General features: G+C 35.2%; 2 protein-coding genes and 2 long non-coding RNA genes across 4 annotated transcripts; 3 read left to right on the top strand and 1 right to left on the bottom strand.

The window, feature by feature from the left end:
• The first annotated feature begins 6,481 nt into the window (after window positions 1-6,481).
• On the top strand, window positions 6,482-8,509 carry LOC144561945 (uncharacterized). Its single transcript, XM_078311053.1, has 2 exons — window positions 6,482-6,845; window positions 7,202-8,509. Exons 1-2 carry the CDS (start codon window positions 6,538-6,540, stop codon window positions 8,409-8,411), a joined length of 1,518 nt encoding a protein of 505 aa, XP_078167179.1. The 5' UTR covers window positions 6,482-6,537; the 3' UTR covers window positions 8,412-8,509.
• Window positions 8,510-10,592: 2,083 nt separating this feature from the next.
• On the top strand, window positions 10,593-12,926 carry LOC144562239 (tRNA-specific adenosine deaminase TAD2-like). The gene is made up of 8 exons (XM_078311430.1): window positions 10,593-10,679; window positions 10,980-11,045; window positions 11,182-11,219; window positions 11,326-11,392; window positions 11,515-11,674; window positions 11,775-11,871; window positions 12,185-12,288; window positions 12,408-12,926. Exons 2-8 carry the CDS (start codon window positions 10,980-10,982, stop codon window positions 12,461-12,463), a joined length of 588 nt encoding a protein of 195 aa, XP_078167556.1. The 5' UTR covers window positions 10,593-10,679; the 3' UTR covers window positions 12,464-12,926.
• Window positions 12,927-13,486: 560 nt separating this feature from the next.
• Window positions 13,487-17,255, bottom strand: LOC144562240 (uncharacterized). The gene is made up of 2 exons (XR_013514014.1): window positions 17,112-17,255; window positions 13,487-16,208 (listed from the first exon to the last, which is right to left on the bottom strand). It is a non-coding gene; the product is annotated as an uncharacterized LOC144562240 (long non-coding RNA).
• Window positions 17,256-21,611: 4,356 nt separating this feature from the next.
• On the top strand, window positions 21,612-24,035 carry LOC144562007 (uncharacterized). The gene is made up of 3 exons (XR_013513953.1): window positions 21,612-21,708; window positions 22,870-22,951; window positions 23,906-24,035. It is a non-coding gene; the product is annotated as an uncharacterized LOC144562007 (long non-coding RNA).
• Window positions 24,036-24,564: the final 529 nt, after the last annotated feature.

The raw sequence follows: 24,564 nt of genomic DNA on the forward strand, positions 1-24,564 counted from the left end.
AATTTTAATAAATATGAGTAAAGAATAAAAAAAAATTATAAAGATAAGCATTTCCTTCAGTGTGAGCCAACTATATATAATATCAAACAAACAAATTTGTGCGACACTAAAATTAACTTTCTGAAGATCTCAGAGACGGAAATTGTTTATCTATAGAAATTATAAAATTGAGACCGTACGAAAATAAAAAGAGTGCCTCATTTTGAGTAAATATAAAAATATCGAAATTGTTTATCTCAGAGACGGAAATTGTTTGTATCAAAGGTTTGTATAATTTATATAATTCGTCAGATGGTTCCGATTCCACTTGATTTTTTGTGGTAATCCATTTTACTTTACTTTTTTCTCGAAGATTTTTATTAATATCCCTGAAACAAATCAAAATTTTAAAAATGCCCCTGTCCCCAATTTTTTTTTAAAAATGCCCTGACCGCCTGGGCCCAGGGCGGCCCAATATTCCCTTTGAGGCGCCACCCTATGGGGCGGCCCATAGCACAAGTGAGGCGCCACGCAGCAGGGCGCCCCATATCTAATCTGATTTAAACCCCGTTTTCTGCCTCTGTCACTTCTCGATTTGAGAATTTCGCTCGAGGCGAGAAACTGAGTGAATAGGTATGTTTTTTAATTATAATAATTAGTCATTATTGTAGTTATTTTTTACTGTTGTAATTACTGTTGCGTACTGTACATTTACTGTTGCGTACTGTACATTTACTGTTGCCTACTGTACATTGTCTGTAGCGTACTGTATGTTTAGGGTAGCAATTTAGTTGTACAAGCACTGTAGCGTACCGTATATTTACTGTAGCAATTGCTGTACACGTACTGTAGCAACATTGTAATTTTTTAAAAAAAAATTTTAATTATTTTTCAATTAGTCATTTATTTTTCAATTAGTCATTTATTATTGTACCCATTATTATGTCATGTAATACTTGTCATTTTTTTTTTTAAATGTAGTTTGTTAAAGAAGAGATGTTAGTTGCACTGTATGTCGGCGGCAAGCTAGAAAGGGATGAAGATGGCGTGCATTACACGAAAGAAGTCGCATTTGGCTTCGAGATTAATGAAAATACCACATTTGAGGAACTGAAGGAGCTAATATACGAAAAGACATCTGTAAACCCCAACAGGTATGAAATAGAATTGGCTACATGGATTGACAACTCACGTGTGGGGGGTAGACCTTACTTTGTTAAGTTTCCAATAACAAATACCAATTTGTGGAGAGTTGTGTATACTCAATTTGTGGCTTGTGGGGTCCCGGTGATGGACATATATTCGAAGAGGGTTCCCCAGACGAGGGCTGGACCTTTAAGTTCGGCTGGGGTGGGACCTTCAGGTTATGACAATTCGGGTTATGACAACCAGGGGTACCACCAGCACTCCCCTTATGACAACCAAAGGTACCACCAGCACTCCCCTTATGACCACCAGGAGTACCACCAGCAATCCCCTTATGACAACCAGGAATATCACCAGCAGTCCCCTTATGACAGCCAGAGGTACCACAGCCCCGGTTATGACAACCAGGGGTACCACAACTCCCCAGAAAATACTGAAGAGTTGCCACCACCACCCAGACAAACACCCATAATCCCTAGATTTCCAACTATGCCAGAGTCAGGACCGGTACCCGTTAATCGAAATGATATTGATGTTGATGCTATTGATGCCATACCAGAAAGGGAAATGGAAACGGGGGACGAATACCAAGGGGTTTGGGAAGCTGATGACTTATCAGATGGTGATGCAAATGTACCAGGTTTATCCAGGGCAGAAAAATTTCCGATTACAGGTCGGGGAAGTAAGCATCCGGTCGCCACATTCAACGACACCACAACTTTCGAAGAGGCAGACATTAGTTTCTTCGGTCCTCGTGTTGAATACAATAAAGAACTTGCCGCAGGGCAATTTTATACCAACATAGACGAACTTGTAAAGAAAATAAATGAGACTCATGTTCACTGCAACTGGGAATGTATACTACACAAAAGGGACCGAACAAGGTTAGTTGTGCTGTGTAAAACTCACCCGCGCTGCGAGTTCCGCCTTTTTGCAACCCTGTGGGTTCAGGGGAAGCATGGATGATTAAGAAGTGTGAACCACCTCATACATGCAAGTCTGCGTCCACAAGGACAGACCATGCGCAGCTGACGACATCACTAATTGCCGATGCAATTGAGGAGGACATTAAGTTGGATCCATCGATGAGCATCAAGGCGGTGGCTATGACCGTCAGACACAAATACAAATATGTAATCCCAAAATACAACAGGCTGTGGAGAGGTCGTGAACTTGCTATCTGCAGGATATTCGGTAGTTGGAAGGATTCGTATGGCTATCTGGCACCATTGCTCCAGGCCATGGCAAGTACAAATGTCGGCACCGTATATGAGCGATGGCATGGCCCTTTTTTTGATAAAGACGGAGTACTAATAGAGGGAGCTCAACAATTCAAGGGCATAGCATGGGCTTTCGGTGCTTGTATCCAGGCTGTGCCATACATCAGACCCGTTATCAGCATTGATGCATGCTTCATGTCTGGCCGTTACGAGGGGAGGCTACTGATAGCATGCGCATATGATGCTGAGAACCAGCTGTTGCCTTTGGCGTTTGCAATTGTTCATAAAGAGGACGGCGAGAACTGGGGATTCTTTATGCAGTTTTTAAGAAGACGGGTGATTGGGGAAGGGAAGTTTTTCTGCGTGATATCAGACCAGCACAAAGGAATAAAATATGTTTTTGATCGTGAAGATTACGGTTGGTCAACACGTACTGGCCAGTGTGTGCACAGGTTGTGTATGCAACACGTTGCGGAGAACCTTTCCAAGGCAACCGGGGGCGATAAGTGGGTTACTGATACATTTAGATGGAATTGCAGAAAGAAAAAGCCGAGAAGGGTGGTAGAGATGACTAGCAGTTTTGCAAAGGTACATGTATTTCAATTGTTTACATATATTATTGTACTTTAAGAAAACAATATTTTTTAGTACAATTGTTTACTTACATTATTCTATTTCCTTATTTTTTATGTAGTACATGCCAAAGGCAAATCTCTACTTAATGAAGGTGGGCAAAAATAATCCCCGAGATGTCAACGAAGATCCAGCATACGAGAAAATATATCAATCCCGTGATGGAGGTTGGCGTTGGGGAATTATGACCACCAACGGGTCCGAGTCGCTGAATGCAGTATTCAAGCAGAGCCGGATGTTGCCTGTGGCTGCAGTTGTAGAGGACACATTCTACAAGTTAAATGCCTGGTTTCAGGAACGACGTGCTAAGGCCGCAGAATTAATAAGGATGAACCAGTCATTTTCAACAAGGGTGGAGGAGAAACTAAGAGGACACAGGGACAAAGGTGCAACTATGACCGTGATCCCGATGGGTAATGATGGAACAAAATTCGAAGTGCAAAATCCAAATGAGTACGTTCCTACCAGCCGTAAACCAGACGGCACTATGGCATTTGTCAAGAGGGCTTGCAAGTACGTGGTTAAATTCGAAGATGCCAGGGCGGTAACCTGTACATGCCAGGGACCCCAACTAAGTCACATACCATGCAGTCACGTGATGGCGGTATGCCGAGTGAGGAACTACTGCGAGGATCACTATGTTGCTGACATGTACCGTACCGATTACCTTGCTTCCACTTGGGGTGGATCTTTCCATTCTTATCCCGATCAGCACGAGTGGCCTGCATATGTCGGTGATAGAATACTCCCTTCAGAAGGATGGATAAGGAAGGGGAGGAGGAGACACAAACGTGCTATAATGACCATGGACGAGATGGGTGGTAGGAGGCCATCGGGAAATCAGGCTCGCCGTTCCGTTTCTGACAGGCGCAACGCAGGTATGTAGCATTTTTCGGAATTCATTTATGATTTTATTATATTACTAACTGAATTGTATTCTTATTTTCAGATGTCATAAACGCGCACAACGAAAGAGAAAATGCTAGAGTTGTTGCTGAAGCAACTGGTAGAACACAACCCCCCCTCCTCCGAGCCAATCATCTAGTAGCCAAGCCTCTACAAGTAATGCCGCACCTGCAGCTCATACCAGTACAACTAGTCGTTTGTTAGGTTTATTGAGACGTCGTGGTAGGGGCAGATAAACTTGCTATTTTGCTTGTGTGAACTTTTTTGTTTATTGTAATATATTTCTGACTGAAGTATTTTTACTATGGGACCGCTGTATTACATTGGCGCGCATATTTTATGTTGTTTGCACTTTACATTTCGTTATTGTAACACAGTTTAATAATACAATTAAAGTTGAACAATATAATTAAAAGCGTAACAATATAATTAAAACCGTTAGATGTTCAATATATTATAAAATATGATTGGAGACCAAATTTTACATTTTTTGACATACTCATAATATTTTATTTTTTGACATACACATATACATAAACCCTAAACTTTTTTCACAAAATTATTCAAATCAAAATACTAAGATTTCTCTAAAAAAAAAAAAAAAAAAAACACACACACGTGAGGCGCCCTGCTGTGTGGCGCCTCACTTGTGCTTTGGGCCGCCCGAACCCCAGGCGGTCAGGGCATTTTTAAAATTTTGATTTGTTTTAGGGATATTAATAAAAATCGCCGCTTTTTTCTACATAATTTATAAGAAAAAGTTTAAGTTAGATCAGATTCATTGAACAGGTGAATCTGATCTTTTTAAATTTGTTAAAAATAATGTATTTTTTTTTTTTTTTCATATATTTTAATTTAATAATTTATATAGATTAAAATTTTCCACAACAGTTCAAACTTCAAAGTCGATATACTTTTCATGAAGACTACTATGCACAACACACTATTTATGAGTTTATGAGAATGTACGAATTGGACCGATAACCGACAATTCAAATCACTGCTGTCAATTATTTTTTTTCGCATTCATTATTGTTCTATACTCTATAGTATATAATAGGAGTGAGTGAGTGAGTGAGTGACCTAGTGAGGCTATTATAAGCAGTCCATCTCATCGTTCAATAAACTACTCATATAAATATATATTTATAAACTATTTTTTTTTTCCTTTTAGAATTTCTTTAGAAGAAGAGTTTCAATACTTCATATTTTTCATATCTCATCATATCTTCTATTTTATATCTAAATTTTTAAAATTCAAACTGCTCAACATGAAATCCATATTAGAATAGATGAAATTTTATAATTTTTTAACTTTTTTTTTTTTACTATTTTCTAATATAGGTACAAAATTGTTGTTTTTGGACTATTAAAAAATTCTAATTTTCTACATATCTAAAAAAATAGTAAAAACTTTCCAAAATTTATAAAATTTGGTCTCCAAGCATGCATATTTTAATATAGATATCATGTTGAGCGGTTTAGATTAATAGTAAAAACTTTTCAAAATTTATAAATTTTGATTTAATTTCTCTGCGAAGACATTATATCTTTTTGAAGCAACTAAAAATATATCTAGCTTATTAGAATAAGAGGAGGGTTCAAATGTCTCCATTTTTTGTGCCTTCACCATGCTTCTATTTTTTAAAACTTTAATAACTTAAAATTGAAAACTTAAAAGTCAAAATAAAACCGTTAGATGTGATCTATGTTATTTTCTCTATGAGCTTATAAAAAATCATCACATTTCAATTTTGTTTTTATGTGAATCAATAGGTTCAAAAATCAATGTCTACAAATCATCCACATTAGTACGTTTTTTACAAGCTCTTGATGACAATCAAAATAAAATTAAAATGTCATAATTTTTTAAACGTGTATAGATAAAATAATGTAGATCATATACAACGGTTTTATTTTGACTTTTAAGTTTTAAATTTTGAATTATTAAAGTTTTTAAAAATGAAGACATGATGGAGGCACAAAAAATGGAGGCATTTAAACCTTCCTCTTAGAATAATATTGCTTATTGAATTTTGGATTCAGATCGTGCACGCTTCAAATCAGGGAGGTAAAAAAAAACTTAATTTATAGTAGCAGTAGCCTGTAGCCGTCTAAATAAAATCCAACGCTTCAAATTAGTTCAGAAAAGTAGAGAACCCCCATTAAAATTTAATTGACATTGCGCAGAAGCAGAAGCAGAAGCAGAAGTACAGAACCCACCACTACCTGGCACATTCGTGTCATAGCTTTTATGACAGCGGAAGGGAAGTTCAGAAACGACAAGTTGACAAAACCAAGATGCCATTTTTTTATATCAATTCAATTTCACAGCATGAATGATTACCCCTAATGTACCTGAATTTGTACAATATTCATCGTTGCATATGGATATGGTAGTCCTACTGAATGAAATACAAGGAGTCCGTTTTAGATTCGTGTCAGATTAAAATGAACGATTACGATTTCACTTTACACAGTCAAGTATTGTACTGGTTCTGAATTGAATTCCAATGTCAGAAGGAAGAGAAGAATAAATTATAGAATCCTGCATCCACATTCCACGCCATGATGTATACCCAACATGTGAAGTAAAACCGACCCCATTATTTTCTCACTGAGAGAGAGAGAGAGAGAGAGAGAGGAGAGAGAGATGGGAGCTTGTAGCGAGGAGCTTCTATCCCGCCTCTTCTGTCTTTGTTCCTCAACTGGAGATATCAAGCACAACAGCTCCTCGTCCGACGACAAGGTCAAGGCCACCATTTTCTCCAGTAAAGGTGCTGCATTTGCCACCCTCTTCTCTCTTTCCACTACCGGGTCCGGGTCTGCTGCTACTGGGTTCTTGATCCACCGCAATCTTCTACTCACTACTCATTCAAACCTCCCCTCAGCAACCGTAGCAGAGTCCGTTATTGTGCGGATCGGGTTCGGCCGGGTCTCGGCACGTCTTGTACCTCAAAGGTCAATTCTCTCGATCTTTTGTTTTTCTTACATGCACGTACAATCTGTTCATATCAATTTCACTTAATTCTCTGGATTGAGATCTCTTGGCACCATGGTGCTGGTTCATACTGTGATTGGTGGCCAAGGCCAATGGTACAACACCAAAACACAAGGGAATCAAGTCTTAATTAAACTTGCTCAATTCGGGCTCCTGCCTCCGGAACCGAGAAACTAATTTAAGTACTAACATGCTAGCCAACAATAAATGCTTCATACTTTTATTTGGAACAATTAATGGTCCATACTTGTATCTATCGATCATTGAAATAAAATGTCGGTGTTCTTATCTTCATTCCCCTTTATATTATGTTCAGATTCTTCATAACAAGCTCAATCCTTGATCTCACAATTGTTGGCCTTGAGCAAGTTGACTCTGATTCGACTCAACCGCAACTGCACTTCCTGAAAATCACTTGCAAACCTATCTTGAACCACAACAGTACCGTCTACCTGGTTGGACATACCTGCCAAACTCATAATTCTAGTGCTGGTACCAACTTAGTTGTTGGTACTGGCAAGGTCATCGTCTCAACAGATGATTTAATAAAGATTACTGCAACTGGAGCCACACTTCCTCCTGGATCTGCCGGTTTTGACTCACATGGAAACCTCGCATTCATGCTGTGTGACCCCATGAAACTAACCTCCAAGGAAGAATGTGAATCTGATCCCCTCCAATTTGGAATTCCACTTGCGGTAATTTGCAATTGGTTGTATCAGCACTGGGCAGGTAGCTTAGACGAGGTAACCAAACCGCGACTTGGTCTTGGTCACTCATGCACTTCTTTCAGTCTAAGCAATATGCATGTGTTTAGACTTGCCGGAGCTGAAAATGAAGAAATCCCACCTCCAGGGAGGTCACAATACTGGAACTTTTCAAGCAGTATAGTGAATGAAAACCCTATTTTGGATTTTAGGTTGTCAGCGCAAGAACAAGGAGTAGCAACTCCTGAGATATACGAGTCTCCTGGGCCAAGTTGCAGCGCAAACAGAAATCAGGAAGCTGTGTTTCCCAAAACCATTTTCCTGCCGCTTCCTTTGAAGCAATTGTTCTCTGATGAAATAAGTAAAGTTTGTGGTTCATCTTATGTTGGGAGAAACAATATGTGTCATTCAGTTAGTTCGGGTGAGTCGAGTTGTGGGGAAGCGGAGTTGCAAGGGGAGAACATAACCAGTGAAGAGGAAACCATGTATTCGGCTGAAACAATGGAGAGTCGTAACATATCATGTTCAAAGGAAACCTCGGTACCAGTACAGAAGGTAGGGAGGAGTCAGAGTTGCGGGACATACCGTAGGTGGAGTTACCCTGGCACTGGTAACTCAGGTGGTACCAGAGGGTTTTTGAGAAAACAACAGAGTTCCCTACCAGTCAGAAATATAAGTCCACAAAATACTGCCTTTCGTACCAGTCAGGATTATTTGTGCCCCACTGTCTCCTCTTCCTTAAAAAGGAGAAATTCCACTGCGGAAATGATTAGACATAAACAAGGCTCAGTTAGAGTTTCACCCAGATGGGTTTTTTAAAAAAAATTTCATAATTGTACTTATATGTTAAATTTTTGTGTGCAGATGAAAAAAATGTTGTGAATCGAAAAGAGCTTTGATAAATCTACTTTTTATCATTTTCGTTGAGTAATTATAAATTATATTTCCTTTTTCTTTCTTTTATTAACAGATGCAATTTTTAAATGTGCAGGGTATCAATCAGTAAAACATGAATTACAAAGTAGCTGTCGAAGTGAAAACACATGCAAATTGCTTAGACTGAAAAAAAATGAATAATAATGATAATACTTAGACACCTATTTCTATTTGTGTGACTGTGACATAAACATATTACATATCTAGTGTTAGTAGTACGTACTCAACTGGTGCTTAAACATTAACATGGCGCAATGCTTTGTGTGGAACTATATATGGTTCTTCCTTTTCGGCTTCTTATTAGTAACAAAAATCTCTGCCAAGCCCTATTACTATTACTAAACCCAATATGCTAATTGGACAGGTTTGGATGAACCAAGTTCAATTAGCACTTTGGCAGTCCGTTTGGCCACGTTTTGAACATATCTCACTCACCCACTCACGCTTATGCAGAATTATCCCGATAATTTAACGTTTTTATTAAATTTTTGTATATAATATCATAATTAATAAAAAATAATTTATTTAACTCATTAAACTTATCAAATAAACTTAATTTAACTTAGTCTCACTATTATAACATGACACTACGTTTATTTTTTTCTTAATGCACAAGCACTTTACATGTATAAGTAACACATTTATTATTCTTTTACAAGTACTAATGACATATTATTTGAAAAAAAAAATGAAACATTCCAACATAAAATCACTAAATTTAGTTTATGATAACAACTTAGTTTCATAAATGAATATATCGTACTAATTAAAAAATTACATCAGTAATTAGTAAGAAAATATATGGTATATAAATAATAAAAGAATTAATCAATTTGAAAGTAAGAAAAAAATATATATGAAAAATATTGAATGTATGTCCAAAAACAAATAAAACTATAATACATGATTTACAAAACTTATTATCACATACCATTGTAAAAAAAAATCAATATAAAAAATAAATATTCACTAGAATAAATTAAAATAAACAAAAATAAACGGATGATTAAACGGAAAAACAACCGATTTCGTAACGATTTGGCCGCCGTTAACGAATAAACGGCCGATGAAACCGGCGTTAAAGACTGTTTTTTACAACACTAATCACTCATGCTATCGCTTCTCTCTTGTGCCTTTGCCGCCGCCAGTCTCAAACTCTCGGTTTGCCTCTCTCTCACCGGCGCCACCTCTCCTCCGTCGCATCACCTTTACTCCGTTGCGCCGACTCTGCTGCGTCTTTTAGCCGCTGCCCCTTTTTTCACATTTTCAGGTACCATTTTACCTTTTCAAGTGTCTGAAAAAAAGGGGATGATGTAGTATACAGAACCTAGAGTATTATTCTTTCTCACATTCAAGTATCCAGACCAATTCATGCATCTACAGTAGGGCACTACAAAAAAGTTGCTGAGTATATTTTCTAATTAGATTCTCGTAGAATTTTACTCATTATATGATATTTTGATATATGAAAAGTGTGCCGTACCAGCCTACCAGGTGATCCCTTGGGTGTACTGGACCTGATTGGCATGATTCTTGCTGATATGCCTTTAGCCATGCAATTAGGACTCACTTTAAGAAAATTATATATAGTGATGTATCCTTCAATCTGCATATTTTAATTGAGCTAATCAAGAAAAGATGTGCATTGGCAGCCGAAAGAAAAGAGGAAGCAGTGAAATGTGAAGAAGAAGAAGAAGCTGGAGAGGTTGAGCCCAAATTGTCCAAGAAGTCTCAGAAAAAGATTGAACGGACTGATTATGATTTATGAGCATGGAGAATTTGTTTTTGGGCCGATCATGAACGGACGGGCTTTATACTATTCAATTTTGATCTGGGCCCGATCCTGAACATAATAGGGCTTCTCTACATTAGCAACTCTACCAATATCACATAATACGGCCTGTTTCTGTTTCTGTTTCTGTTTCTGTTTCTGTTCACCTCTAAATTGCACATATTGAATTGATGCATCTTTCGTTTCTTCAATCTCACATTCCCACCTCGCTTCGTTAATCGTAGCTCTTGAATCTCGCTCTAGCTCCGCGCTCTTTGATTTCCTTTTGATTTCCTTGCTCTACGCTTGCCACTCTCGCTGTCTCTTCTCTTCTCTTCTCTTCTCTGATTGATTGTTCGATTCTGATAGACTCGACCGAGGTATGTAACTGGCCTAATCTAAGATTTTGATACTCTCGTTGACATAAATTAAATCATTAGTATTAATTATTTGTTTCTCCACCATACAAAAGCATCGATTCCTATAATTAACTGCTTAATTTGCTCATTGAAATTTGGAGTACTCAGTGTCAAATTCTACTATTCCTACAATCAGCTTTTATTCTAAAATATGGCTTATAGATTATAGGGTTCGTTTTTCTATAATTGGAACAAAAGGTTGAGGCTTTTAATTTTCTGTGGATATTTTTTTTTTTTTTTTTTTTTCCTGTACTTATGTAGATGGATAGGGTTTCTGAATCTGATTCAGAGAACATAAACAAATTCATGGAGTTTGCACTGCATCAGGTAAGCTGAAATAGAGATCTTCCAGCATATTTTGGCACTGGAATTTTTTTTACTATTAATGTGTCAATTTTATCATAGTTTTCATTTGTCTTAGTCAGTTATGTTCAAAGAAAATTCTCTCTCCCCTCTTTTTCAGGCTAAGTGTGCATTTGACAACCTTGAAGTCCCAATCGGGTAATTATCTTTTAAATTATATTTTCTTTTTTTTATTCTTTACTTGTTTTGTTTTAATTTACGACACTGACCAATTTCAACTCTCTTTTTTCTTTTCTTTTTATAGATGTGTATTAGTAGAGGATGGTAAAGTTATTGCCACTGGCTTCAACAGAACCAGTGAAACACGAAATGTACCCAAATTTGAATCTAAATTCTCTCGTTTTATGTTAAAAAGTTGAGAAGAAAACATTGTTTCCTTTTTGCCCCTAATGGTTAACCTTCAATAATTTATCCTTTTTCTTTTTTTCTTCAGGCTACTAGACATGCAGAAATGGAAGCAATTGATACTTTACTCGAGAAATGGCAGAAGTGTGGTCTCAATAAATCTCAAGTGGCCCAAAAATTTTCAAATTGCATTCTATACGTAACTTGTGAGCCATGCATTATGTGCGCAATGGCTCTATCCATACTGGGTCAGAAAAAAGTTTTACCTAATTTTGACATTAGCAATTGAATCTCACACAATCTGGTATATCTAAGTTTTAATTAGCCTCCTTATTTTATCTTGTGTAGGAATAAGAGAGGTGTTCTTTGGATGTGCTAATGATAAATTCGGTGGGTGCGGTTCCATCTTATCTTTACACAAGAGTGAAGCTGACAACAAATGCAGGCGAGTGTTTATTTATGTAGATAAGGACCTAGATTTCCAGGAAAATTGTTATTGTGGCCTTTTACAAGTCACTTGGCAACATTTTCCAAAATTTACAATAACAAGTTTCAGATATCAGAGGAAGGTGATTTCCATAAATTTCTTATAATTATATCGGAATTTCAAGGGGACTTCATCTTTATTAGATGTTTAAAGATAACACAAGATTATTTTTTTGCATTATGCAAAATTTGGAAATGTTGCGTGTTATTTGTAAATTGTTAAATTTTTTGTTGTTATTGCAAATATTCATATGTGTGTTTCCCAATGGCAGTGATGGGGCTTCACAATCAAAAGGCTTCAAATGTATGGGAGGATACATGGCTGATGAGGCTGTTTCTCTTTTACGAAGCTTTTATGAGCAAGGAAACCCCAACGGTAAATTATATACTTGTATATTTTTTTTTAATTCTCCATTACCTTTTTTTTCTTTCAAAGTAATTACAACTCTTGTTCATTCTATTTTTTTTTTTTTTTTTTTTTTTTTTGTAATGCAGCTCCAAAGCCTCACAGGCCAGTTCGGGTACTACAAGCACCTCAAAAATTACCTTAAATGATTAAATCCCTTTAGTATTAATTATTCTTTCTCAATTATGTTTTGGCTATGTATTCTTCTTTATATGTGACATTCTGCTCAAAAGGTTGCAGGGTAATTTTTTTAAACAACATTTTGTGTTCAGAACCACAACCACTCCCACTTCTTTGATCACAGCCGCAATCAATTCTGATATAGCTTACTATTATAACTTTGTGGGTTGTGGTTTTGACTTACTGTAATCAATTTTCAGTAATGATTTGGCTCTTCATTTGACTTCCGTTACTAATATTATGAAATCGTGAGATGTGATTTTACTTAATTGAGGGGCAAAATTGTAGAAGAGACAACAGGGGTGTCAGTGAAATAGGTTAGTATGACATATTTAAGTATACAAGAGTTTCTTTGCTAGTTCCACTAAGAATGTTGTTTTGATGTTTCAATATGACATTTCTATATTGTGAGTTGTGATTTTAATTTATCTATTGTTGTTCTGATGTTTCACTATGGCTCCTTTTCCTTTTAAGCCATTAGTTCAGGATTTCTTTATTGTAAGAAAACAAGCACAGTGCTGATAATTCTGCCCTTAAAATTTGTAAAGTCACCGGTACAGGGTATCACTATGACCTTTTTTTTTCTCTCAAAAAAGAACAAGTCACCAGTTCATGGTTGCCAGTACAAAAACACTACAAGAACAAATGTTTCACTATGTTGTCGTGGGCATATTACACTTATCAGTTCAAAGATCAGCTTGCTACACTCATTTTGAATCTGTAGATGAAAACAAGATAAGCAGCTGAATCAATTAAAAGATGCAGCTCGATGAAGACAATTGGTGTATGCTTTGATCAATCAAATTCCTAGTAGAACATATTGCTATATTACTATTTGTTAATTTTTCAAAGTTTGATTGGATGATTATGTATGTACATACAATTATTATAATTATCATACTGTTCTTGGCTTCTTGCATACAATTATACCGAAAAGTTTATTTACTTGAAAAATGAAAAAGAAAAGAAGCCTCGAATATGGCAAAGATTCAGAAAGCACTGTTCCCTTCGAGCAAAGCAGTGTTATTTTAGACAAACAACAATTCAAACAAATGTTTCCGCAAACATCAATTCGATGATAAGCGCATGTTGCTAATTGTACAAGTTGAAACAATAAAAGATTAAGCATAGCATATTCAAAACAAACTTCCAGAGAATTGAAATTTCTTGCAAACAAGTAATTAAAGTAGGAGGACTTAGTAAAACAAAATTAGCACCCTAAATTTTCCACAATTTATTAATTTATGGGCACTTAGATCTCGGCCCGTTGTTTTGCTCCATTGAAATGGAACTGCCCTCCTTTTTAGCAATTTCACTTGTGGAATTGCCCTTTGCCTTCCCAAACGTCGCCAGTTTCTACAATCTACTATATTTTCCTCTCTTAGCTTTGACCAATTTCAGATTTCTGTTGCTGGTGTTGACTTGATTTGCAATTTAATGGTGTTTTGGGTTCTGTTGTTGATTTGAGTCCTCCCCATCATGGGAGACGAACTGATTGGCAGTTGAATGTTGTTTGTTGTTTCACCGTTGGATCTAACAGTCAGGATTGATTCTGGCATCTTCAAGTCATCCAACATGCAATACTGGAAAAAAAATAAAAATCCAAAGTGCCAGTAAAAGATATCAAAACCATATAAATTTTTTCAGAGGAGGGTTCAAATGCCTCCATTTTTTGTGCCTCCATCATGCCTTCATTTTTTTAAACTTTAATAACTCAAAAATTGAAACTTAAAAGTCAAAATAAAACCGTTGGATATGATCTACATCATTCTATCTATGCACATGTAAAATATTACAACATTTCAACTTTGTTTCGGTTGTCATCAAGAGATTGTAAAAAAATGTACTAATGTGAATAATTTCTGAACGTTGATTTTTCAACTTATTAATTCACATAAAAACAAAATTGAAATGCAATAATATTTTATGAGCATATAGAGAAAATAACATAGATCACATCTAACGGTTTCATTTTGATATTTATAATTTAAATTTTAAGCTATTGAAGTTTTTAAAAATAAAGACATGATGGAGGCACAAAAAATGAAGGCATTTGAGCTTTCCCCTTTACTAGAGGCATTGGAGGATGAGAAGATACCATTTTGGCAGGGGGATGCCTTCGAGCTTTCCCCTTTACTTCACTTACAGAGCGGAAGAAAGAAAAAAAGAAAAGAAAAGGGTGACATGAAGAGACGGGGAAGGAATGAAAATAAAGGAAGCTTGTTGGAAATATGTAGATTAAAGGGTCTTATTTGTAAATACAATGGTACGAGGGAAGTTCAATGCTCAGTGCGTGTAGATGAAATGCCGAGTATTATTTGCAGAAACACAGAAAAGAAAAACAATATTTTAGTTGCCAAGTGAAAATATCTTCCAGAATTAAATCTAAGTGGAAAAGTTCAAGACTGGTCTCGAGGAAAAACTAGCATGTGCACAGAATTCACAGGCTAAAAGAGCATAAAAACAACTGAGAGATGACAAATATGCCATAAGAGTACATAGAAGATTGAGATTCATTAGCCCGAAGAATCAAGTAGAAGTTGGAAATAAATTTTTTCCATGAAATCAAAGAACGTTATTCTAAAAATCCATCTCTTATAACTCCTAATACAGCATGTATAAATTTATACACAAGGTAAATTTATTTTAAAACTTCCTTCAGTAATATGAAAACCAAGTGTCATGTGTTAAGCTTCTGATTTGTTGAAACACAGGTTGCTTCATTTTTCATTACTAAATATAAATGTATCATACCCCAGATGTCAACCAAATAATAGTTTTTTGTTCTTTACATCAACTGCTTGTGGAGAGGTTAGTAGTTTTCAATTAATACAACATGTTTGAGGCAAATTAGCCAGTTTATATGCAAGTTAAAGTAGGATTACTAATATAAGCTGATACTGGATGATGATCACAAACACAATTAGTACGCATTAATGCAATACAATAATGCTATCATGTGTAACGGCTTCATCATGTAACAGTGTACAATATTCCTGATACTCTCTATCTGACAGTGTACAATAATGCATATCAGACATGTAACGGTCAATAAGTTACATTGTCAGACAGAGAGTACCAGGAACTAGACAGTACCCTTCACAGACCTGTGCCAAATACACTAATTAACCGTAATTAAGGAATAATGAAATATCATTACTTCTAATAAAGAAGACACAAAAGGAATAGGGAATAAACAAACTACTGTTAAGGATAAAGATCAAGGCAAACCTCGACAAGCCAATCAATTAAGACTGCACGCATATTCTGTGTAACATCAGTTTGCAGTCTCCCAGAAAATCAGAAGGCCTTCTAATAAGCTGGTAAGAATTTTTAAAATAAAAAGAAGTGTAACAAGGGAGATTGAATACTATATCTTAGCATGTCAAGCATTAAGTACAATTTATATCATAGCACGTAAGTTGTTGCAATATATCATTAGTATTTGATGAAAACTTCTTTCAGGACCAGAGTTCTAAAACACCAATCATGACATTTCAACGCTAACAGAACAGATATGTAGAGAAAAAAAAAAACTGAACAAAAGGGAGCACAAAGTTCTACAAAATTTGGTCCTAGTACCTCATTAGCACGGAAGTTGCTGTAAATGCAGATATGGAGAGAAAAATAAAAAATAAACAAAAGAGAGCACATTTGAACATTCGACTTTTCACAGTCAATGTTCACAATTCCAGAGCTAGTTGTATCTCCTACATGAGCAAAAAATCAATTCATATAATATTATAAATTTCCTAAAATTAATAACAGCATGTGCCCCAAAAGAGTAAGAAATATTGTTATAGAAGCCCTTCTTAACACAGAAAAAGTTGCTTTCTTCCTTCCTCGATCAATTATTTGTGGAATAATAAATAAATAATATCTTGCAGGTCATGTTATAAACATGCAATGTGCAGCAGTCTCATGATATTTTCATTGTGAAGAAGCATGCAATATAAATTAGAATGCAACAACTTATTGTGTCAGCGTTCATCACAAGTCATGGAAAGATCTTTTCAATGCTCTCTCAGGTAGAGAGTTCATGTCTGGAATTATAGTTTTCAGTTTGAGACTGTAACAGTTTGCCTGGTACATGCCACATCCAGCATGTATAAACTGCAACATTTTCCTATACCAGCGAGCATGTTACTTTTCCACTATTAGTAGTATAATTTTCCTGTATGGATTTATGTTTCATGTTTCCTAAACCCTAAACCCTAATTATATACAAAATCTTTGAAACTGCAACCAAAGATGATAATAAACTAAGAACCCTTATAACCCAAGGAAGAAGGAATTGAAGCGAATTAAAATATGGTATAAAGATCAAGGCGAATAGCCATATCGAAACAAAATATTCACAAATCCATGTTTGCCAATCATTGCGAGCCCCAAAAACCAAGTAAAATATGGTTGGAGCACAGGAAAAACAACATAAAACAAGAAAAGGATTTCAAGAAAGAGAAATCGTAAAATCCTATGTGCAAAGATCCGCCGATTTATCTCACGTCAGGCTAGCTGGTTCATCTAGGTCATCATCGAAACCAAATCGAAAACCAAGAAGCTAAAATATTAGAGCTAGAGTTGCATACTTGAAAGAAATTGGAAAACCTCACCTGATGTTTGCCGAAAGCAAACGGAGAGAAGATCGATGTTAACAATAGCGAATGTATTTATGGAGTAGTAGACATGATTTTAAAGTTTTTGAGGGGTTTGCGTGAAATTCCCCCAATTTTTTTAAGTATCGAGTCGGGTGACGGGTCAGCATGTTATTCGGGTCGAGTCAGATTTTGCTCTCTCTAAAATCTATAAATAGAACTATATAGTGGCACTGGTACTGGTACTGGTACTGGTACATTAACGAATTTATCAATTATCATCACCAACATAATAAACGGGCATAAAACCGCTCCTTCGCAAGTAGAAAGATATTGAACTAATGTGATTGGGTGCATGTATCAGTATCACACAGTATGAGTTTAGTTAAAACTTTAAAACTATTGAACGTATGTGATTAAAATTTTAGTCAATATATATATTTTTTAAATGAAATAGTCATGTTGTTTATTTTAAAATACATGATAGATAAACAAAATTTGCAAACTATTTATTATCTTCGATTTAATTCAAACTGTCCTCAGGTTGAGGTTTGAGTTGTAAATTTTTTTGTTGGTTGATTGAAGGTTTAAGTTGTTTTTGGTTTTGGATTGTGTAATATACTAATATATAACTCTTGTTCATGGGCCATTGCAACCGTATACATATACAAATATGAGAAATTTAGCAAGTACAAGGTGGAACCGGTGAGTTCTTACAAAATTTATGGAAAATCACACAGTCCGAGTATGAAAATGGCTCACGAGCACTAAAGACTCAAAGTAGAACTAAGCGAGCAACAAAGGCTCAAGGAAGAAGAAACGAACAATAAAGACTCTAGTGTTTGTAGTAATAAAAGATCTTTCACAAATCACTTGAATGCTTGCAATAGATTGAGTATGGCGGAGAAGATTTTCAGTTGTTAAATGAGTATTGAAGTTTCAAGATTAAACAACCATGGTGGCTCTCGTTTTGAATTGAGAAGAAGAAGGTTAACGACTGAAGCACACTTAAAAAACCTAATATTTGCTTCTATACATAAAAAGAGAAGCAAATCTAGGTTTATAGACGTCTACCTTCTACGGCCCATAGTTATTCATTCATTCATAATTTGAATAGAGTTAACATGTGAAAATTGTATATCTCGGTTTCCTGGAAATTTCAAGGTTTGATTTACTCAAATTGGAGTTCGTATGACCAAACGGAGGCCAAAATACGAAAGGTGTGCAGAGTTGGAAAGTGCTGACCGTTATAACGGTTGGAACCGTTGCACAGTGGAAAAATTAATTTCTGAGGTCCATATTTTTGCCAAAACTTCAGAGGCCAACGGTTATCAAGCGTTGTGGAACTTCAACAATCTTCAAACTGGCGTATCTCGACGCTTGAGTGTCTGATTTCGGTATATGACCACTTTTTGGAAAGTTTGTAAAGAGTAGATGTTGATTTTGAAGTCTTAGCATTCATTCTTGGAACAATGATGTAGTCAATTATCTCAGTGACAAAGGAAAGAGCCTCAATAGTCTTTGTTGCAATTCTAAATCTTATAAACCTACACATATCTCAACTCAAGGAAATTATTAAATTCAATAAATATATGTTTTGAAAATCTAGTCAAACAGACAAATAGATTATGATATAATCCAATAATTTGTATGCATTTGAATTTTTGTGTGTTTGGGTATTCAAATACGAATATTAATATGACTTTTGTGAATACGGATACATATACAATTTCAATTTAGAAAGAGGACACAAGTATAAATACAATAATTATCTATATTTATGTAATTTATATTTTTAATTTCAGATATATGTTGTGCGGGTATGAATTATTATCCACATATAATTATGTGTATCCGTATTTCTTAATTTTTCGAATATTTACGGGTATGAATAGATAAAGATAACGGCTTGTATTAGTATTTTTTATCCAATTGTTTTAGTATCATATATGTTTAGAGAAAATAAAATTTGGAGACGTAATTTTTACATTTCTTCTTCAAAAAAAAAGTTTAAATAATTCTTTATATTGATTACATTGGTGATTTATTTTGTTAACACGGTATATATTTTGTAATAACATACATAAAAAAAATATTTTGTTCAACATAATGATTAAATATTAAAATAATATATGTATTTTATATTATTTTATTATTTTAATAATATATGTATCCCAAAAATAAAAATAAACATATACATATATGATTTTATCAGTATTTATAGCTTTTTCAGATCCTAAAAGCTATGGCGCTATGGATGATATATAACTAGCTATCGACGCTATAGCTATATATAGCTAGCTTGTTTTTTTAACTGTTCCGCTACATTGCTATAATCGCTATTTAAACCATTGAATTTTACCGCTGATCCGTTACACCCCTACCAAGTACCAACAATGGCTCAGAATTGTAGCAAGTAGCAACAAAATAAAAAGGAGCAGACACAAACCCCGAGTTGAAATTTTAAAAGATGGAAGAAAGATTCTGAACACGTCTAATGCTAATTAATAAAATGTAAAAACACGTCGGAAATTAAACCGGTAAAATAACAAGCTTTCTAGCTCAAGAGGAATAAATAAAGTTGAAGTCATAAATTTGCATGTGCAAAGCCAAAGCACCCCCAAATTAACCGAGAACTATGCAACCCGTGTCTTCCGTATAAACCTCAATTAATCCTCGATTATAAATAAATTATAAATCAAGCAAGCTGTAAATTGTAATTAGATCTAATTTACCTCCTTTGAGTAATATATATTACTAGCAGAAATTGGAATTCTTGGCTTACTCTAAATATTTAATTATTTTCATGGGAAGCCATTTGTTACAAATAAGAATTACCGTCTCAAACTGACGTTTAAGAAATTGAATTAAGAAAAAACAAATTCGCTGATCTACTAAATAGGGGAAAACATCCATTCCTCAACTCTGTTCAATCAAACATATTAAAATCACCAAATTAATATCGTACTATTAACCCCTAACACCCGAATTTTTGAAATCTAAATCTAAGAAATCGAATCAGAGACTGCACGATGTGCAATCGCAAGACTTAGGAGAGAATGAACAAAAACCAAAAGGCCGATTCGGAATGTTGCAATTGATAGCATAGCAACATGGAGAGAGAAGACAAAGACCCTTTGATCCGCCACAACAAGTGCACGGCGCACATAGTTGAAAAGAATTCAGCTTTCTTCTACTTATCTGATTGAATTCGAAAAAACCCAAATCGCGTACCACGAAGTGCTTCGGAGTCATTGATACTTCCTCGGAACTTCTGAATTCCTGACCGAAAGGAGCAAAACGAGAGAATGGCATCTTAATTTGAGAGAAATTGATGGTGAAATGGGGGTAAAAGGCTTCAATTTAGGAACTTACATTGGACGAGGCGACGCGATTGGAGATTGAGAAGAGAAAGAGGAGCAAAATTAAGCGATGTCGTGACAATGACATGGTTCTCTTTTTTTTTTCTTTTTTCTTTTTTTTCCCCTTTTAATGGAGATTATTACAGAGTCGCACGGAGACCGGTGAGTGAGTGGGTATGTTATGTGGCGACAGGAGTGTGCGTCAAAGAGGGTAAAGGTTTTTAACAGAGTAGTTTTCGTTTAATGCAGCGTACAAACCATATGAAGTGCTGTTTTGATTCTATAGTTTCTGCGCTGTATAAAGTCAAAACTACTCTGTTAATATTTACCCTCAAAGAGAGAGGATCTTTCTTAGTCGGATCCGCAGCGCTCGTGTCCCCGAGAATTGAACGAGATCCGAACCATTGACCGACGAACGCCAAGTTTGATGAAAATTAACGGTCTCAATTTCTCGGAAGGAACGGTATAAAGATATTCACCGAGCTGATTTGGCTTTATCCAGCGCACCAATCGTACATTTTTATTATGACTTTATTGCTTGTGTGGTGTATGAAGTCAAACTATCTCTGTTAGTATCTTTACTCCAGAAACGGGGTCAGAATTTTATTTAAGAACATATTTTTGTACTGACGATTAATTAAACATATGTTATTGTTAAGAGTACAAGTTTAATAAGTTCATATTCACATGAACATAAAAACCAAGAGTAGAACTAGGGTTTTCTTAAGTTCAAGTCTAAAGCTAATCGAATAGACTTTAAACGACAAATCCGAACCATTGAAACCCATCTACTTTAGGAGTGATGCGTGTACATGTAAAAAAAATTAATTTTGCATAAAGTCAAGTGGTCAAAATACGTTCAAAAAATGAATGCATTAAAATTAATTGAGTGAGTCTATGGTTGTAACACCGTGAAAATAAAAAATAAAAAAATAATAATAACATAAAATTTTAAATGCAAATTGAATTAAAAGCCTAAGTGTTAAATTAAATTGTATATATATATATGTATATTCTTCTTTTAGTAATATCCAACAAGTGGAGGGTCTATTTTGAAAAATGTCCAAAATGCATGTAAACAATTCAACCCTCTCTTTCTCCCTTCGTTGCTCCCTTGTGTGTTTGCTGCCAAAAGAAAGAGAAGGAGAGATCATCTCCTCTCTTAAAAATCCACCAAGAAACCTTGAGAAATTGAAGAAAAGAATGAAAATTGTTGAGAATCTCTCTCTAGTGGCCATCTAGCTTCCCCATTGGTACTGCTTTTCTCTCATCTCTCATCAAAAATCTGAATTTTATCTCCATTGCTAGGGTTTTGCTCAAATCTGAAATGTTTGTATAAATGATGAGTAATCTATCTCCATTATGCTTCTAGGTTGTTAATTTAGTGATTCTCTTCTCAATTCTATCTTAATCTTGATTTTCTATCTAGGGTTTGATTCAAATTCGAAAATTAGAGAAATATTTTGATTTGTCTAGTCTAATCCAACAAACAAAGGTGTTGATTGGTAAGTTCTTCTCTCACTCTCTTAAAATCTGAAATCAATTTGGTGTTGATCTCTTTTCTTTGTTCCCTCTTTTGTGTATTGTGATAATTAAACAAAGTCATAATATTTTTGATGAAGTGCTAATATTGTCTCCGAAAGGCCTAGTATTTATTGTGTATGGTGATAATTAAACAAAGTCATAATATTTTTGAGGAAGTGTTAATATTGTCTCCGAAAGGCCTAGTATTTATTGTGTATGGTGATAATTAAACAAAGTCATAATATTTTTGAGGAAGTGTTAATATTGTCTCCGAAAGACTTAATATTTATTGAGAAAGGCTTGATCATTTATTCCAAAATGGAGGATACTGATTGAGAAAGTATCTATATTGATTTGAAAAGTCTTCATATTAAATCAAAAGGGATTTTAAATCGGAAGGCTATTAAATAGGTCTCTTTTCTTTGTTCCCTCTTTGGTGTAGGTTGTTGTTCAATTGGAATTCTAAAAGGTGAACTTTGCATATTCTATGATGTCCAACGTATTGAATCAAAATAGCAAGTGTTGATGAACAAACTTGATTTACCATTAAATTTGTGACTGCACAGTGGACAGATTTTTAGGCTGATTAAGAAGCTAATTTGAATGGGCAATTCTAAATCATTCTGGACAAATGAAGAGTCTATTTGATGCGTCTCGGAGTCTAGTTTCTAGTGGTTCAAGTTTCAAGTTGTTTGGAGTTTCCTATAAAAAGTTATTGCAGTTTTAGTAACCAAGGGTCAGAATTTAGGGCTGCTGTCTATAATTCTGTTTTTCATTTATTTTGTGTTATTGTTTACTCTTTCTCCAATAGCGCTCTCTATTTTTAACACCAAGAAGGTGGATACATAGTTATATGGATTATGTTAAGGAAAGTGTATATGTTAATATAGGTGTAGGCTTGGTTGAGCAAGATTTTGCGGGATCTTTCGAGACGTTCGAACCATAAGTGCGAGATACGCTCTTCATAATCAGGTGCGGGGGTTCACGGGATCTGTTTTGGATTCTATTACTTAGAATTAAATAACGGTACATGTATATATATATATGTGTGCTTATATATATATACCGATTGAATTGTTAATTGACTTATTGTGCATGACCTCATGTTGGATCTCTATTGTTAGCATTATTTGCAGCATTGCATGAAAATAAGTAATGATATAATTGAATTGATATGATATTGTTGATCTAGCATGTTGGTATTGTTATTCGATTGATTGTTCTATCGTTTTGATAATTGAATGGAACCACAGTACTGAAATGTGAAGAGGGCAGAGGATAAGTTAATTGTGAATGAAATGAGTGAATTGTAGGGACAATGTCTAGCTAGCTACTAGACTTTGTCTCAGGGCCCATATGCGCATACGGTGAATAACCCTAATTGTGGAGGGTATCGGTAACCAAAGAGAAAGGCAGAGCTAGGCTAACTGATACCAAAAAGGTAGAGTATAGCAGGAGGATTGAAACTGTGGATAATTGATTGTTATTGGTCTCTCTTTGGAAGAGTGACAACCCGTTGCATGATCGGGAGATATGCAATCCTAAATTGGAAATTGACGAATTGATATGGATGTTTGACTATAAACCAGACCAGAGAAATGTTAAGCCAAATGAGATGGATAGTCGATATCTATCAATTGTAACCGGACTTAGCAATTGTATCTGTTATACCAAACCATTCTATGAATTCTTCGATTTCATTTGATTGTGATATGAGTTGGATTTCAATTGCTTCTATAGGTGTTGCATATGCATTTCTTTTATCGAATTGTTGAATTGAAACTCGTTGCGGGTTTATTTAGTTCCGGTAATGGATTTCTTACAAATCCAGTAGCCCTGACTAAATTCCGCACTGAGAAAACGGTTGACAAGTTTTCTCACCCCCTATCCCCTCGGGGAACTTTATTCTTTTGTATGTGTTTGCAGGTAAACGCGAATAGAAGGGATTCGAGTGCTCGACCAGTGAGGTTTAAGCCGCATAGCGATAGGGTATGCCTCACATTGAGTCCATTTTGATGTCGATAGGGTTTTGGTATGGTATTTGTTGTATAGCCTCTTATCGGATCATGTCATGTTGATTGTAACCCTAAATACGACCTAAATATACATACTTTATGTTAATATAGATTATTATGTTTTAAATGTGCTTGAAATGGTATTGGAAATGAGTATTATATGATTGAGAGTATATGTCGAAAATATATAAATCATATTTGTATAAATATGATTTTTGACTACTTAAATGATAAGTGGTGATGTTGTAAACCGATATTATGTTAGGTTTACACCGTAATTGCCTTGTGAATGTATAGTCATCTATATATTCACGGCGTAACTGCACGACCCCTTGTTCCGGGGTGTGACAATGGTACTATGCATATCACTGGTTGTTACCGTGCTACGGCTCTATATTCGAGTTTTCAAATCCTAACGATCGATCCGAACTATTCATCTTGTTCTCCATATTAATATGTGTTTGGAGACCAAATTTTACATTTTTTGAAATTTTTTTACTATTTTTTAGATATTTAGAAAATCACTTGATCTGAAAATTCTGGACCATCCAAAAACAGTGATTTTCAATA

The sequence above is a fragment of the Carex rostrata genome, chromosome 11 (assembly GCF_964058835.1).
Source record: "Carex rostrata chromosome 11, lpCarRost1.2, whole genome shotgun sequence".
Taxonomy (NCBI): domain Eukaryota; kingdom Viridiplantae; phylum Streptophyta; class Magnoliopsida; order Poales; family Cyperaceae; genus Carex; species Carex rostrata.

Bases quoted from the DNA above. Each gene is read 5' to 3' on its own strand.
- LOC144561945 (XM_078311053.1), top strand. From the start codon at position 6,538: ATGGGAGCTTGTAGCGAGGAGCTTCTATCCCGCCTCTTCTGTCTTTGT. The intron at 6,846-7,201 runs GTCAATTCTCTC...TATTATGTTCAG, and splicing joins GCACGTCTTGTACCTCAAAG to ATTCTTCATAACAAGCTCAA.
- LOC144562239 (XM_078311430.1), top strand. From the start codon at position 10,980: ATGGATAGGGTTTCTGAATCTGATTCAGAGAACATAAACAAATTCATG. The intron at 11,220-11,325 runs GTAATTATCTTT...TTCTTTTTATAG, and splicing joins AACCTTGAAGTCCCAATCGG to ATGTGTATTAGTAGAGGATG. The intron at 11,872-12,184 runs GCGAGTGTTTAT...TCCCAATGGCAG, and splicing joins GAAGCTGACAACAAATGCAG to TGATGGGGCTTCACAATCAA.